This window comes from Capricornis sumatraensis, chromosome 1 (genome assembly GCF_032405125.1).
Source record: "Capricornis sumatraensis isolate serow.1 chromosome 1, serow.2, whole genome shotgun sequence".
NCBI lineage: Eukaryota > Metazoa > Chordata > Mammalia > Artiodactyla > Bovidae > Capricornis > Capricornis sumatraensis.
In genome coordinates, this window is record NC_091069.1 from 12,956,868 (window position 1) to 12,972,784 (window position 15,917).

At 41.9% G+C, this 15,917-nt stretch overlaps 2 protein-coding genes across 2 annotated transcripts; both read right to left on the minus strand.

The window, feature by feature from the left end:
• Positions 1-4,105: 4,105 nt before the first annotated feature.
• Positions 4,106-7,621, minus strand: LOC138074228 (olfactory receptor 1f45-like). Its single transcript, XM_068966302.1, has 2 exons — positions 7,605-7,621; positions 4,106-5,042 (listed from the first exon to the last, which is right to left on the minus strand). Exons 1-2 carry the CDS (start codon positions 7,619-7,621, stop codon positions 4,106-4,108), a joined length of 954 nt encoding a protein of 317 aa, XP_068822403.1.
• Positions 7,622-10,708: 3,087 nt separating this feature from the next.
• On the minus strand, positions 10,709-11,638 carry LOC138081441 (olfactory receptor 1L6-like). Its single transcript, XM_068974588.1, has one exon. The coding sequence runs from the start codon at positions 11,636-11,638 to the stop codon at positions 10,709-10,711; it is 930 nt and encodes a 309-aa protein (XP_068830689.1).
• Positions 11,639-15,917: the final 4,279 nt, after the last annotated feature.

Consider the following 15,917-nt stretch of genomic DNA (forward strand, 5'->3'; position numbering starts at 1 on the left):
CTGGTGTATGAAGTCCATTCTTCCCTTTGCTCAGGAAGGTGTATTTCAGCATTTTCTTCTAAAACTTTTATAATTTTGCTTTTCACCATTAGTGCTTGAGTTACTGTAGAACTGATTTTTGTGTATGTTGTGAAGTGAGAGTGGAGGTTCTATTTTTAGTTTGTTTTTGCTTCAAAACATGTAACTAATAATTTGAACAGTTCCTATATAGACACCTTTGAATTGTAATAACATGAAACTGTCACATGTGAGTAAAATGCACTTTTGTTTCTTTCCTTAGAGAATTGATATCTTTTATTTATTTTTTTATCCTACTGCCCTGGATGTGACATCATGCGCAACATGGGATAGTTGTGGTGAGAGCTGGTATTTTGTCTTGTTGCTCATTTATGAGAAGGAATCAAATGTATAATTATTATTATATACTACAGATTCTATAGAAATGTAACATATTACATATGTTGTAATTTGAAAAAGAACTCATTTTTCAGATTAGGAAATTTTGTTTCTATGTCTATTTTAACAGCACACTTTAATTGACATGTTGAGTTATACAAAATTATTTTCCTTGCATCTATTGAGATGGCATTGTTGCCTCATATGACTTTTGTTCTTTTATAAAAGAGTGACTTTGATTGATGTTTTTTTTAATATAAATTTATTTATTTTAATTGGAGGTTAATTACTTTACAATATTGTATTGGTTTTGCCATACATCAACATGAATCCGCCACGAGCATACATGTGTTCCCCATCCTGAACACCCCTCCCTCTTCCCTCCCCATACCATCCCTCTGGGTCGTCCCAGTGCACCAGCCCCAAGCATCCAGTATCATGCATCGAACCTGGACTGGCGATTCATTTCTTATATGATATTATACATGTTTAAATGCCATTCTCCCAACATGGACATGGAAGCAACCTAGATGTCCGTCAGCAGAGGAATGGATAAGAAAGCTGTGATACATATACACAATGGAGTATTACTCAGCCATTAAAAAGAATTCATTTGAATCAGTTCTAATGAGGTGGATGAAACTGGAGCCTATTATACAGAGTGAAGTAAGCCAGAAAGAAAAACACCAATACAATATACTAATGCATATTTATGGAATTTAGAAAGATGGTAACAATAACCCTGTATGCGAGACAGCAAAAGAGACACAGATGTATAGAACAGGCTTTTGAACTCTGTGGGAGAGGGAGAGGATGGGATGATTTGGGAGAATGGCATTGATTGATGTTTTAATGTTAAATCAACTATGTATTCCTGGGAAAACTCCTTGATAATGATAACCTCACAGTTTCTCTGCATTTTTAAATTATTTGCTTACTAATAATTTGCTTTGAATTGGTATATTTACTTCATGAATGAGATCAGCCTGTTATTGTACTTTTTTGCAATGTTCTTATTAACTCATGGGGTCACACAGAGTCGGACACGACTGAAGCGACTTAGCAGCAGCAGCAGCAGCAGCTGCAGCAGCAGCAGCAGCAGCATTAACTTTAGGTATCAGGAAATCTCCAAAAGGGAATTATTACCTTATTTTCTGTTATCTGAAAGAATTTAGCAAATCAGGCATTATTTTTTCCTTGAATTGTCTATAAAACTATTCCAAGCACCTGGGCCTGAATTCTTCTTTCAGGAAAAGTTTTTGGCTATTGATTCAATTTCCCTAATGCCTATAGGTCTAAAATAGTGCTGTAGGTCTAACTTATATTTAGGTTTTCTATTTCTTACTAGATTTGTTTCGATGAGTTATACATTTTACAGAAATTTGTCTATTTAATCTAAACTTAAAATGTGCTCTATAACATTGTTCATAATATCTTCATTTTAACATCAGAGGTAATGCCATTCTGTGTTAGAGAGAACCACTTTAACAATATGATTTCACTCTAAACTACTATATGTCTGATATTAAAAATACTTTATTCTACAAGAAAATGAAAAAGTTGAATATTTGCATGTATTCTGTAAAGGAAAATATTTTAAATTAAAACTCTAGTAAAAGGAGTTACAATTAAGATGTCTTGAGGAGATTAAAAAAAAAACTTGCTTGTAGTAAATAAGTTTCATAGTCGAGAGATAAAGAATTAACTAAGAACATTACCAAGAAGAAGTCAAAGATATAATATCTTTAACACAAACAGGTCCAGAAAAGCCAATAAAAAATTCTAAGAAAGTAATAGGCAGATGACAAAAATAAATGATAAAAGAATTTTAAAAATTGGTTAAGAAACTCAAGAAAAAATAGTTCCCTCATCAATAATCACATAAATTGAAACGAAATCAATGATATACCACTTTGGCTATCATATTAGTTACATTTATGAGAAAATGTGAACAATAAAATATGGAGAGGATAGAGAAAAATGATGTATATTGTCACCTTGCTTATTTAACTTCTATGCAGAGTATATCATGTGAAATGCCAGGCTGGATGAAACAAAAGCTGGAATCAAGATTGCTGGCAGAAATCTCAATAACCTCAGATATGCAGATGACACCACCCTTATGGCAGAAAGTGAAGAGAAACTAAAGAGCATCTTGATGAAAGTGAAAGAGGAGAGGGAAAAGTTGGCTTAAAGCTCAACATTTAGAAAACGAAGATCATGGCATCTGGTCCCATCACTTCACGGCAAATAGATGGGGAAACAATGGAAACAGTGAGAGACTTTTTTTTCTTGGTCTCCAAAATCACGGCAGATGGTGACTGCAGCCATGAAATTAAAAGATGCTTGCTCCTTGGAAGAAAAGCTATGACTAACCTAGAAAGCATATTAAAAAGCAGAAACATTACTTTGCCAACAAAGGTCCATCTAGTCAAAGCTATGGTTTTTCCAGTAATCGTGTATGGATGTGAGAGTTGGACCATAAAGAAAGCTGAGCACTGAGGAACTGATGCTTTTGAACTGTGATGTTGGAGAATACTCTTGAAAGTCACTTGGACAGCAAGGAGATCCAACCAGTCCATCCTAAAGGAAATCAGCCCTGAATATTCATTGGAAGGACTGATGTTGAAGCTGAAACTCCAATACTTTGGCCACCTGATGCGAAGAAACTGACCCATTAGAAAAGACCCTGATGCTTGGAAAGATTGAAGGCAGGAGACGAAGGGGACAACAGAGGATGAGATGGTTGGATGGCATCACCGACTCAATGAATGTGAGTTTCAGCGAACTCAGAGAGATAAACGATGGACAGAGAAGCCTGATGTGCTGTAGTCCATGGGGCCACAAAGAGCAGGACATGACTTAGTGACTGAACAACAGTAACAATAATGTGGAAACAACTTGTGTTGTAAAGTTAAGCAAAAAGTTACATAATTGTATGTGTAATATTTTCTCATCAAAGTAAAAGACAAAAGGATAATGAATGTTTCTTTTTCTATTTTTGTGTCTTACAAATTTGCTGTAATATTTTTTTCTGATGTACAGAAAAGCAAAATAAGTCAGAGTTTCAGAGGTAAATAATGAATCTGTCCAATAACTCACAGTTACTCACTGTCACAGACTTAGTTCTAATCCCAAGTATTTGATTTTGGACCAGTCACCATCTACGTGTTCCAGATTTCCTCTCCTAGAATCAGTCTTCCTCACTTATTCCCAGCAAAGAGTATGTCTTCTGGTTCAGTTTTCTCACTGTGTGGTTGAATCCCTTTGTTTTCCAATATGGGCTTGGTAGTGGTCTCTGAAGCTCAGGCACTTGACCCTTCCAGATATTGTCAGCATTTTTTGTAGCTGAATGCACAGGTTAGCTATAGACTGAACTGGTACTTGGGCTTCCTCCAAGAACCTGTATTTTGCCTGATACCATCTTTTGATGATTCCCACTCTCTGGTTTGAATCTGCTTGGTCACCTATATCCAGTAATCAAGTCACCTTGCAGGGATTTCTGGTCATTCCTCTTCCAGGCTTTATCTCTGTCCTTGGCCAGTTGATCGTATTCCAGTCCTGCAGGTCAGGCATTCTCCATCTTTAAAACCTGCTTGTGATGCTGAGCGTCAGCCTAATTGAATCTGAGTTTTTCAAAATGACAACAAAGACATCCACAAAGAAGGCATGTCACAGAACCTGAGCTCCTAATCTGGTTCAGGACATTTTACAGAGTAGAGCATTTTCCCCAGCTGAAGAATCTGCACAAAGCTCCTTTCATGTCGCTGTTCCTCAGGCTGTAGATAAAAGGGTTTAGCATGGGGGTGACCATTGTGTACACCACAGATGTTGCCATCCCAGTGTCTGCTGAGTAGGAGGACGAGGGCTGGAAATACACCAGAAAGAGTGTCCCATAGAAGAGAGTGACCACTGTCAGGTGAGAGCCACAGGTAGAGAAGACTTTGTGCCTCCCCCCAGCAGAGGGGATCCTGAGGATGGTGTGGATGATGTGGGCATAAGAGACCAGGACACAGGTGAGAGGGACCACCCCTGAGAGGGCTGCTTCTGCAAACATCATGAGCTGAAAGATGTGAGTGTCTGAGCAGGCAAGTTTGAGGAGTGGGAGAAGGTCACAGAAGAAGTGTGGGATGGCATGGGAGGTGCAGAAGGAGAACTGAGACATGAGGAGACAGAGGGAGAAGGCCAGGAGGTGGGAGCTGAGCCAGGATGCGGTGACCAGCAGCAGGCAGCGCTGGGGCCCCATGATGGTGGTGTAGTGGAGAGGAAGGCAGATGGCCACGTAGCGGTCATAGGCCATCACAGCCAGCAGGAAGTCGTCCAGCAGGGCCAATTCCATGAAGAAGAACATCTGCACGAGGCACCCAGTGTGGGAGATGGCGTGGTGCTGTGTGTGGATGTTGAGCAGCACCTTGGGGACGATGGTGCAGGAGAAGCAGGTGTCAGTGAAGGACAGGTTGGCCAGGAAGAAGTACATGGGGGTGTGGAGGCGGGGGTCAGAGCTGATGGCCAGGACGACGAGCAGGTTCCCCAGCACGGTGACCAGGTACACGGCCAGGAAGAGCCCGAACAGGAGAGGCTGCTGCTCTGGGTGCTGAGAGAAGCCCAGGAGCAGGAAGTCAGAGATGCTGGTTTCATTTGTAATGCTTATTTAAAGGAGAAAAATACAAGGAAAATATTGCTTCAAAAAACGTATATCATTCAAAGCCTTTGTCTGTTTTCTGTGTTTTTTTCAAAGGTCACAGAGATGTATAGGTTTCTGTTGCTGGTGGGCATGTAAACATGTCCAGATGTGAGAACTAAGCACAGTGATTGGGAGATTTCTTGGGAGATTGTGCATTTCAGTTGTATTCTAGGTTGTCCTGTAGACTTTCTGGTTGAGGGTTGAACTGGAGATTAGCTGGGAAGAAAATTCCCAAGTCTTAGTCCATGCCTATTTTTTCAAATAGGAAAGCTATCAGTTTCACAGGCTTGTGAAATTTGAGAAAGATATCATGAAAGTGAAAGTGAAGTCACTCAGTTGTGTCCGATGCTTTGTAACCCTGTGGACTGTAGCCCACCAGGCTCCTCTGTCCATGGGATTTTCCAAGCAAGAATACTGGAGTGGGTTGCCATTTCCTTCTCCAGGGGATCTTCCCGACCCAGGGATCGAACCCAGGTCTCTGGCATTGGAGGCAGATGCTTTAACCTCTGAGCCACTAGAAAATTCTTAAGGATAGTCCTCTCTCTTTCTCTCTCTGTCTCCTGTATGTGTGTTTTGTTGAGGAGTAGAGAAGGGATACTAATTATATAGAAAGATCATAACTGTCACTCAGATATTCTTCATATGATGGGAATATCCTTTTTCTTTTGAAGATTCATCAAATAAGCTAATGTGGATGAAATTACTTTATAAGCTCAAAGGCATTTGACAAACAAGAGTTATCATCAACACTGTCAACATCTTCAGTCCTTGGGAATGTTGGCTTTGATGTCCTATAGACTGGATGGACTTCTTTTCTGGCTGTGTAATCCTTTGCAAACTCCACATCCTATTTTCTTTTTGCTTCAGTTTCCTCATCTGTAAATTATGTGCATACTTTGTATACTTACTGTAGCTCATCAATGAGATGACATATTCAAAGCAGTAGCACAGAATAGGTCTTCAATAAACTGTGATAATAGTTACTAATATTGTAGAATCAGTAGTAGATAAAATGGAGCCTGGTGTCCTGATACACCAGAAAATATTAGAGGACATGCCTCCCCACTGTAAACCCTCACTGAATCTTATATTTTTGGGACTTATTTACTATCTGTGAGTTTCATTTTCTTCATCTGTAAGATATGGACATCAACCTACCATACAGGACAGTTGAGAATATCAAAACCCTAGGATCACTTAAAGGTTTTCTCAGGACCTGTGATATAAAATTTACGATGAGAGTTTCTGCATTTGGATGGTGTGGGAAGATGAGCACACAAACAGGCAATGTCAGCCAGGCCACTGTCATGCTCTTTGATGTGGTTATCCCTTCTGGGTCTGACAAACCTTTATTTTCCACCATCCCCCCTGTGAGCTGTAACCTTGAACAAGTTTTCTCAGTCTTTCTGGCCTCAATTTCTGTATCTGTGCAAAGAGGATAATTAACAACACTGTTGTCAGGACTGAATTAGATAAGGATTGCCCCCAGGCTAGAACAATGGTTCATATCAAATGATCCTCAAATACAGCTTCCTCTGATATTGTTTTTTCTTGATGGAGTTAACAAAAGGAGGATGCTTTCTGGGGCAACCAACTAGTCCTCTATGTTTGTCCAGGACTTTCCTGCTTTCAAAATAAAACATCCCACTTCCAGGAAACTCCTTCAGTCCTGGGCAAATTGAACTTGGTTGTGGTTTGTGAGAAGTTCGGCTTTGAAACCTGTAAAGTTTCATATATGGAATTGTACATGCTACTGTCAACAGTGTTATCATCACCTTGGGTGGCAATGGTCTGACCTAGGAGTACCGTAACAAAGCATCCACTGTGACATGGGCAGACCCCTTGGTGGAAAACATTTAACTTATAAGAACCTCAGTTGTGAAATGAACCTAAATAAGCCTACTTCACATCATTCCGGGACTGAAGTTAAGAAGATGGACTATGGCTTCCTGAACTATCAGTGGGTGTGGGGATTGTTACTGTCTTTGGGTGGTGGCATAGAATGATTCTGAAAGTCACTCAGGGTAGAGTGAGCTGTGAGTGGACTGTCTAGGCATCATGTAGGGGTCCTGAGCACTGTTATTACAGCTACAATGTCTTGGCCTCTGCAGGGGCTTGGGGATCACTAATCTACACTGACTCTAGGCCAGACTCTCTAGAGGGTCATGAATATTAAGTCCTGCTCATGATGGATAAGAGAGCCAGATTGTATTTGAGTGAAAGTTGCTCAGTTGGGTCCAACTCTTTGCAACCCTGTGGACTATATCCTGGCAGTTCCTCTGTCCATGGAATTCTCCAGGCCAGAATACTGGAGTGGATAGCTGTTCTCTTCTCCAGGGGATCTTCCCAATCTAGGTATTGAACCCAGGTCTCTCACATTGCAGGCAGATATTTTATTGTCTGAGCCACCAGGGAAGTATTTGGCTAAGAGTAAGGAAGGGGCAATAAGGAATAGGGGAGGAGATGTGTGTGTGTGTGTGTGTGTGTTGACCAATGTCTCTCACCTCTACCACTCAGGTCTTACCTGGAAATTCTGACCATCCTCAGATCTCGTCACCATCACCAGGTGTTGGGTCTGCTTTACTTGTTTGGTTTGCCTACCTGTCTTCTCCTACAGAGGACTGGCTAGGACCTCAGTTTTCTTCATTCCTTGTAACAGCAGCACAGACTAAAGACCCAGGGCTGGAGCAGTCTGTCCTCAGGCACAGGGGCTAGGCAGAGCTGTGGGCTTTTCATATGGAGTATCTCCTGGGACTCACTCCCTGATCTCTTAGTTAGAGACAAGATGGGGCAAAAGTCCAGCCTCTCAGCTGTCCCCTTGCGGCCCTGGAGTCCTGAGTCTTGGCAGTGTCAGACTGACCAGGCCTGGGGATACTGATAGCACTCTACCTGATGCCCTTCCCCTGGACACAGAAGGGAGAGGACTGCACTGCCCCAAACCCTAACCTACTGTGGAGTTCACACGCTCTAACCCAAATCCTTATAAAGAACACCTATCATGTCCCAGAAAATAAACAATAAATGAAACTGAAGAGATTTGATGAAGTGTGGGCCACACAATCATTGTCTTCAAATTTCTACAGTTCAATACATAGAACAGGTTGTTCCCTGTGACTCCAAAGGGTAGAGATAAAGCTCATTTGTAAAAATCTGCTAAGTAATAGAGACACTTCTGTATACAGGATTTTCTTTATATTTTTAAAATTGTGAAATACATCATATATGAAAAAGAGTTTATAAACTATATAGGATTGGTTTTCTTATAGTTTTGCTATGCTAGAGTAGAAAATGGCAACCTGCTCCAGGGTCCTTGATGGGAAAATTCCGTGGACAGAGGAGCTTGGTGGGCTACAGTCCATGGGATGGCAGAGTCAGACAGTACTGAACGTACACACACAAACACACACACACACACATAGCAGCAACTCTGCGCATATGCATAAATTGTGTATTGTTTCCCTATTTTTGTCTTTCGCATGACTGGAATCATTTTGCTTCTTTCACTTCTTTCTTTCTGAACTGTTTATATTAGTACTTTCTCATTTATATTAGTGCTTGTAGCTACAGTTCATTCTTTTTTTTTAAAATAGAAGTAAAGTTGATTTATAATGTTGTGTTAATTTCTGCTGTACAGCACAGTGATTCAGTTGAATTTTAGAACTGCAGCTAAGGGAGTGTGGACTCTAATTCTATTGTGTGATTGTACTATATTATCCATTTTGATCTTTTTTTCTTTTTTTGGCCAAGCCATGTGACATGTGCAATCTTAGTTACCAGACCAGGGATCAAACATGTGCCTCCTGCAGTGGAAGCACGGACTCTTAACCACTGGACACCAGGGAAGTCCCTCCACTCCAATCTTAATGGACATTGGAGTTTGTTGCCAGGTTTTTGGCATTTATCCCCAAAAGGTTCTTCATCTCAAATAGAATTCCTCTTTTTATCATTAAAAAATGAGGGGAAAATGACATTTTCTGTTGTTCACTTTTTCTTGAAAAACTTTTCTGCAGAGAAATTGGAAAAACTTTCAGACTATCATCCTCTAAAGAGAACAACTCCACAAAAACAATCATTTATCATTCCTTTGTTCTACTACTGATATTTTAGTGACAGCCTAACCTTTATTATTTTAGCAGAAAAGGCTAGAGAACTGGAATTTTCCTCCTTGTTTCTTTCATATTAAGTTGTTATATTGTTTCATAGGTGAGACAGGAAAAGCACAATAAATGAGGTCAGAACATCAATTTATTCCATTTGGAATGTCTGCACTCACGAATTCTTGTACAATCTCCTGGTGTGCCTGTTCAACTTTCCATAGGGTATCTACTTGTAGATACAAGCAGAATTGTTTGCAAGGTATTGGTTAATGCCTTAGTTTGGGTCTTCTGAGAAGCAGATGCCAAGGCGGGATTTGGTGTGTGAAATATTTGTTGAGAAGGTGGCAGGGGAAATCAGAGAGAGCTTTCAAGCCTTGAGACCTGTGGAAGAAAGGAGAGGATAAAAAAGGATGGGATAGGAAGAGTCTCAGACTGCAGCAAAGCGCCAAGAAGGTTTTGACTAGGCCAGTGCAGGGTTGAGTGGTGGGGAGGGTGTCCTAGAATCAAAATTATCCACCAGAAGAGCCCTGTAATTCTTGGAGATAAGCCTGCCTTCGTACCCCTGGCATGCTTAATCATTGGCTAGGAGAAGCCTGTATAAGCATGGCTTGTGCTGTTTACTGAAAAAAGGAAGACGCACAACCCCAAAGTTGAGAATTATGCTTATTGGGAAGAAATGTGTATGTGTGTGCTCAGTTGCTCAGCTGTGTCCTATTCTTTGCGACCCTGTGGACTGTAACCCACCAGGCTCCTCTGTCTGTGGAATTTTCTGGACAAAATACTGGAATGGGTTGCCATTTCCTTCTCCAGGAGATTTTCCTGACCTAGGGGTTGAACCCACATCTCTTGCATCTCCTGTATTGGCAGATGGATTCTTCACCACTAGCTAGGGTACTGAGAACTTAAGCCTGGGAGGCATCCTCTTAGGTAGCTCTGAGGGACTGTTTCAAAGAGATAAGAGAAGATCTGTGAGTTGGCCTTTGTAACTAACATTTAAAACACCTGACTCAGGAAGTTTCTTCTTGCTTTCCATCAGGACACGTATTGCCCAGTCCTGGTCATGTCCTGTCACACAAGAGCTTGAGACTATGAAAGAAAAAGAAGGAAACTGTGTGTGTAGTAGAGTGGGTCACCAATACTCATGCCTTACTTGTTTTTACCAAAAGTATAATAATCTTGTATTGCCGGTGTCTCCTTTCCCTTACTGAGCTGTGCTTAATTTTGAAGACAGCAGCTACCATGGATTTATCCTTGCAATATTTTCATATTTTGCCATTTTGCAACTGAATATAATTCCTAGCACAGAGCAGGTATTTCATAAATTCTTTTTAAAAAGTATTTATTTATTTATATTTGGCTGCACAAGGTCTTAGTTATGGCATGTGGGTTCTAGTTCTCTGACCAGGGATTGAACCTGGGTCCCCTGCTTTGGGAGTTCAGAGTCTTGGCCACTGTTGACCACCAGGGAAGCCCCTGTTTCATAAGTTTGTTTTGAATGAATGAATGCTGAGGTGTACCTCTAGAAGTTATGCTAATCGGTCTTCCTCATCAGTTTTTTCATAGCCTGTTTCATGTCCTTGTTCCTAAGGCTATAGATAAAAGGGTTCAGCATGGGGATAACTACCGTATAGATGACAGTGATCACACGGTCCTTCGTCACTGAGTAGGTAGATGAGGGGCGGATGTACACAGATATTATAGTTCCATAGAATAGTGCCACAACTGTGAGGTGGGACCCACAGGTGGAGAAGACCTTGTACCTGCCTCTCCCGGAAGGGACTCTCAGAACAGCACGGGTGATATAGACATAAGAGACAGTAATGAAGATGAAGGGACTCATGATCACCAAGGAGCCCTCTGTGAAGGCCAAGAGCTCATTGACAGAGGTGTCAGAGCAGGAGAGCGTCAGCAGAGGCTGGACGTCACAGAAGAAGTGGTGGATGACGTTGGGCCCACAGAAGGAGAGGCGGGCCATAAGGATGGTGTGGGTGAGGGAGTGGAGGTGGGACACCAGCCAGGACGCTGTCACGAGCTGGAAGCAGCGTCTGGGGTTCATGGTGGTGGTGTAATGTAGTGGGTGGCAGATGGCCATGTAGCGGTCCAAGGCCATGGCAGCCAGGAGGAAGCTGTCAGTGATCCCAAAGGCCACAAAGAAATACATCTGGGCCAGACACTGGGCGAAGAGGATGGCCTTTCTCTGAGTCAGTATGTTCACTAACATTTGTGGTGCAATGACAGTTGTAAAGCAGATGTCCACCAGGGACAGGTTAGAGAGGAAGAAGTACATGGGGGTGTGGAGGTGGGCATCCCCCCGGATGGCTGCCATGATGACCGAGTTGCCTCCCACATTGACCAGGTACATGGCCAGGAAGCTGGCAAAGAGCCACACCTGCTGTGTGGGGTCACTGGTCAGTCCCAGAAGGAGGAATTCAGTGATGTGGCTCTGGTTTCCCCTCATCATTGATCTCCTGCAAATAAAAAATATAAAGGAATATTAGATGTGTGTTGTGTGGCTTGGGGTCTTCAGTCTGGTAGAGGAGATATTGCATAATTTATCCCAGCTTGTGCACCCCATGAAGGGAGTCATTCATGCAGACCACCATATATTCTATGATACAACTTCATATGGTTGGTCTTGGCATACCTTGATTTCAATTCCAACTTTGTGTCTGACTCATCTTGAACAGAATGCTTCAATTCCTGTTCCTTGTCCAAAAGATAAAACTTGTAATATCCATCTTCTTTGGGTAAATGGTAAAGGCCTAAAAAAAGTGTTCAGAAGGATCAGTTTGCTTGATTTCCAAAGCTGTATCTAAGATATCATTTTGCTGTGTCTGGCCTCAGTTATTAATCAGTATGCTAATCTTCAGCTGCCTCTTGGCCAGATGATTCTGGTGATGGACACCCAGTTTCATCAGTGTGGGGATCTGTCAAGGGTGAATGGCAAATTGGAGGAATGTTTCTGGCAGAGGGAGCCTATTTAACCAACATTGAATTTGGTGATTTAGGCAGGTGGATGGACATCAAAGAAGAAATAGAGGAACTAAGAGGCAAGTGCTCTTACAGGCAAGAAGCATCTGAAGGGTGGTAGTGTGGGCCATGGAAATGTGAGGAGATGCAGCATTCTGGCAAAAAACAGTGACCTGATTAGGAAGGTGCTGAGCCTCAGGAATAGGTCGTTTCTGTCCCCCAAAGGCAAGAACAGGGGACACTGAGCCGAGGCTCCAGTCTGGTAGGAATCGATGCCCTAGTCATCTATCTACCAGGTTGGAACTCAGTTAAAAGGGAGCAAGACCAGAACTGATTGGGACATAGAGTCTGAAGCAGCCAGCGGCATCTGGATCGATACTGGGACCACTGAGTTACAGAGCATGCACTCCCTGTGTCCACCCTTCCCAGGGACAGGATTATCTTCAGAGAAAACAGCAGAACGGAAAGCCTACAAGTGGTGCTCAAATACTCCCAGAAAAAGGTGGGGGGGGGGTAGAGTTAGAGATGCAGATTTTGAGTTAGAGGAAGTCCACATCCTGTGGGCTTCCCAGGTGGTGCTAGTGGTAAGGAACCCATCTGTCAATGCAGGAGACATAAGAGGCATGGGTTTGATCCTTGGATTGGGAAAATCCCCTGGAGGAGGGTGTGGCAACCCAGTCCAGTATTCTTGCCTGGAGAATCCCCATAGCCAGAGGAGCCTGACTGGCTACGGTCCGTGGGGCCACCAAGAGTCGGACATGACTGAGGTGATTTAGTGTGCATGCATGGCACGTCCTGTGTGCCTTGTGTCCTCAGAATCTTTCTGATCCTTTTGAAGGGTCAAAAGCAAACAGAAGTACTAATGATACATTTTTGATGCTTAGTGATCTTGAACAAAGATCACCGCCCTGCTTAGGAGAACTCAGACTTTTAATTTCTCGTTTAATACACTAACACATAGGTGCATACAGTAGCATTGTTTCCTGAAGCATTTCCTTTCTCTCTGAGATACTTAGTGCTTGGTCCAAATTAAAGGGACCACTAGGACACGGACACCACCTGGAAAGTTTTATGATGAAAGCACTACCAAGGCAGGGTTCAAGTCTGTTTCACTCCCCATTGTTTTCAGTGACTTGCATAGGACTTGGCTAATCGTAGCTGCATAGTGAATCCTGACAGGTTGAACAAGATACATCATCCCTTGCAAGACTGTGGGTTTTACACTAGCAACTTGGAGACTAGTCTCCAGGGATCAGGAGAGTTGATGGGAAAATTTGGTGATTTGGGAATTGGTTCTGGTTCAGATACTTGCTACTTCCCCTGGGAATATTTCTATGTTTCCATCTATTTTCTCACCTGAAAATGGGAAAAATAAAACATCATTTCTAGAAGTTTATTATTCAGTTCAAGTAAGATGGCATATTTGATAGTGGTGAGGTTGTACAACATTATGAGTGTATTGAATACCACTAAACTGCACACTTAAAAATGGTTAAAATGGCCATTTTATGCTATATATATCTTACCATAATAAAAAAGATATTGTTATAAAAAAAAGATGGCGTATTTGAAAAGTGTTTGAGATCTACACTCAAGTCCCATGGGCAGAGGAGCCCAGTGGACTATAGTCCATGGGGTTGCAAAGAGTCAGACATGACTGAGTAAAATCTACAAGGTTCTATGCAAATATTATTTATACTACTATTAATATTTCTTTTTAGTATTCTGTACCAAAGTGGGTACAGCTAAAAAATAGTGGATGCAGTCTAGAGGGAGCCAGGCAGAAGGTAAGGGGGCTAGTGTGTTTAGGGGGAGGAGATTGAAGTGGTCATTGGAAGGCAGGTAAGTGCTAAGGAGGTGAGGAAAGAACAACAGGGTGCATACCTAGGACTAAATTGGTCTTTCCAGGGAAACAGGGTATTAATTCACTGAAAAAGTAGAAATGGTAATCAAAACCATTTTCCTCTCAAAAAACCTCAGCCCCAAATGGTTTTAAGGTAAATTATACCAAAGTTTCAAGAACATTTCATGATACAGTAATCCTGCTCCTACACGGATATCCCAGAGAAATTTCCATCCAGGCAGATAAAAGCTTATGGATGAAGATATTCTTGTACATTCATTAATGGTCATGGGGAGCTCATGGCAATCTGGGTGTCCATCACTGGGATGGCAAATGTGACAAAAGAGTACTGAGGGGTACAATGCACCTGTTTATTTAATTTTATTTATTGGCCAGGCCATGGGGCATGTGGGATCTTAGTTCCCCCATCAGGGGTCAAACCTGTGTCCCCTGCATTGAAAGGTGAAGTCTTAACCACTATACCACTAAGGAAGTCCCCAGTGCGGCTGTTGAGAAGCAACTGATGAGAAGTATTGATAGCAACACTGGTATATTTTGAAAACATAATCTGAGTGAAAAAGTAAGACAATAAATGAGATCTATAACACAAAATGGTTTATATACATTAAAAATGCAACACTGTGATAGTCATTTCATAATGTATATCAAAATATCACATGCTATAACTTAAAATATTTTAAAATGCAACAAATCAGAAAGTCTGTCTATACACAAAGTTAAACATTAAGCATGTCACCATGGATGAGGGCAGGAGGAGTGGGGCGTTGGTATGTAAATTCATGTGTGATTGAGGAAGCAAATAAAATAAGAATGCGGCCCAGTGTTGGCAATATGAACTGAGGTGTGTGGTTAATTTACACTTTTGCATCTGAACTCTATGAATACTGTATCATAGGAAAAGAATACTGTATCAAGTCTTAACTTGAACTCAGGGGACTTCTCTTCCTTCTACTTCTTGGAGCATGAACCCATCAGGAACACAGACGCCAGGTTATCCAACTGCAGCATTGCCAGTAAACAGTGCCCACGACCTCCTAAACTGTGTCCCTTGATCCTTTGTAAACAAAACTGGATTACATCTATGTCTTGGATTGAAATGCCAGAGCCAAGGATTCCACTAGGCCTGGCAGTACCAGCATCCTCTGTTAGCTGACTTTACTCTTAGCTAGTGATGTTAGCTATGCTTTTCCTCCCTGGTTTGCTTCACGATTCATAATCCACTCAGCACATTTTCACTGCATGCCAGCCAAGGGGCTCAGAAGAACCACTATAGCCATTCTGATGTTTGAAAATAGCAACATGTCCCCAGGCTTATTCTCTGGGTGAAATTCTCCCCAGTCTCTTCCAAACCTTACCCAGTAGGACTTGGCATCATTCCACCATCTATAGTCACCTTTTTGAACTACTGGTTGGCACGGCTGAAGCTCTCCATGTGATGGCCAAGTATTTCCTTTTAGACTGTAAATTTCTGGGGCATATTTGTAAAATTTTAGGTTGCTGCTGATGAAAATGATCTGAAGAAGTTACGCAATTCATAGGTTTCTGAACTGTGCTTTCTTGGGGGACTCAGAGGCCATGCCAGGAGGGGCTGAGAAGCTGAACAGAATTCTGAATGGGAGAGACTCTAGATGTCTTCCCCTTTTATTGGAGAAATTCTTTTATCTAGTGTTTTATTCACTGCATTACTTCAAGAAATATTAGGAAGACGTATTTGAAAACAACATGCTCGCTTTATGTAAGGAGAACTTGAGGCTCAGAAAGGAGTGATTCACCCAATACCTCAATCCTGGGTTCAAGCCTTGGGTCAGGAAGAGCCTCTGGAGAAGGGAATGGCAATCCACTCCAGTATTCTTGCCTGGAGAATCCCATGGACAGAGGAGCCTGGTGGGCTACAGTTCGTGGGGTC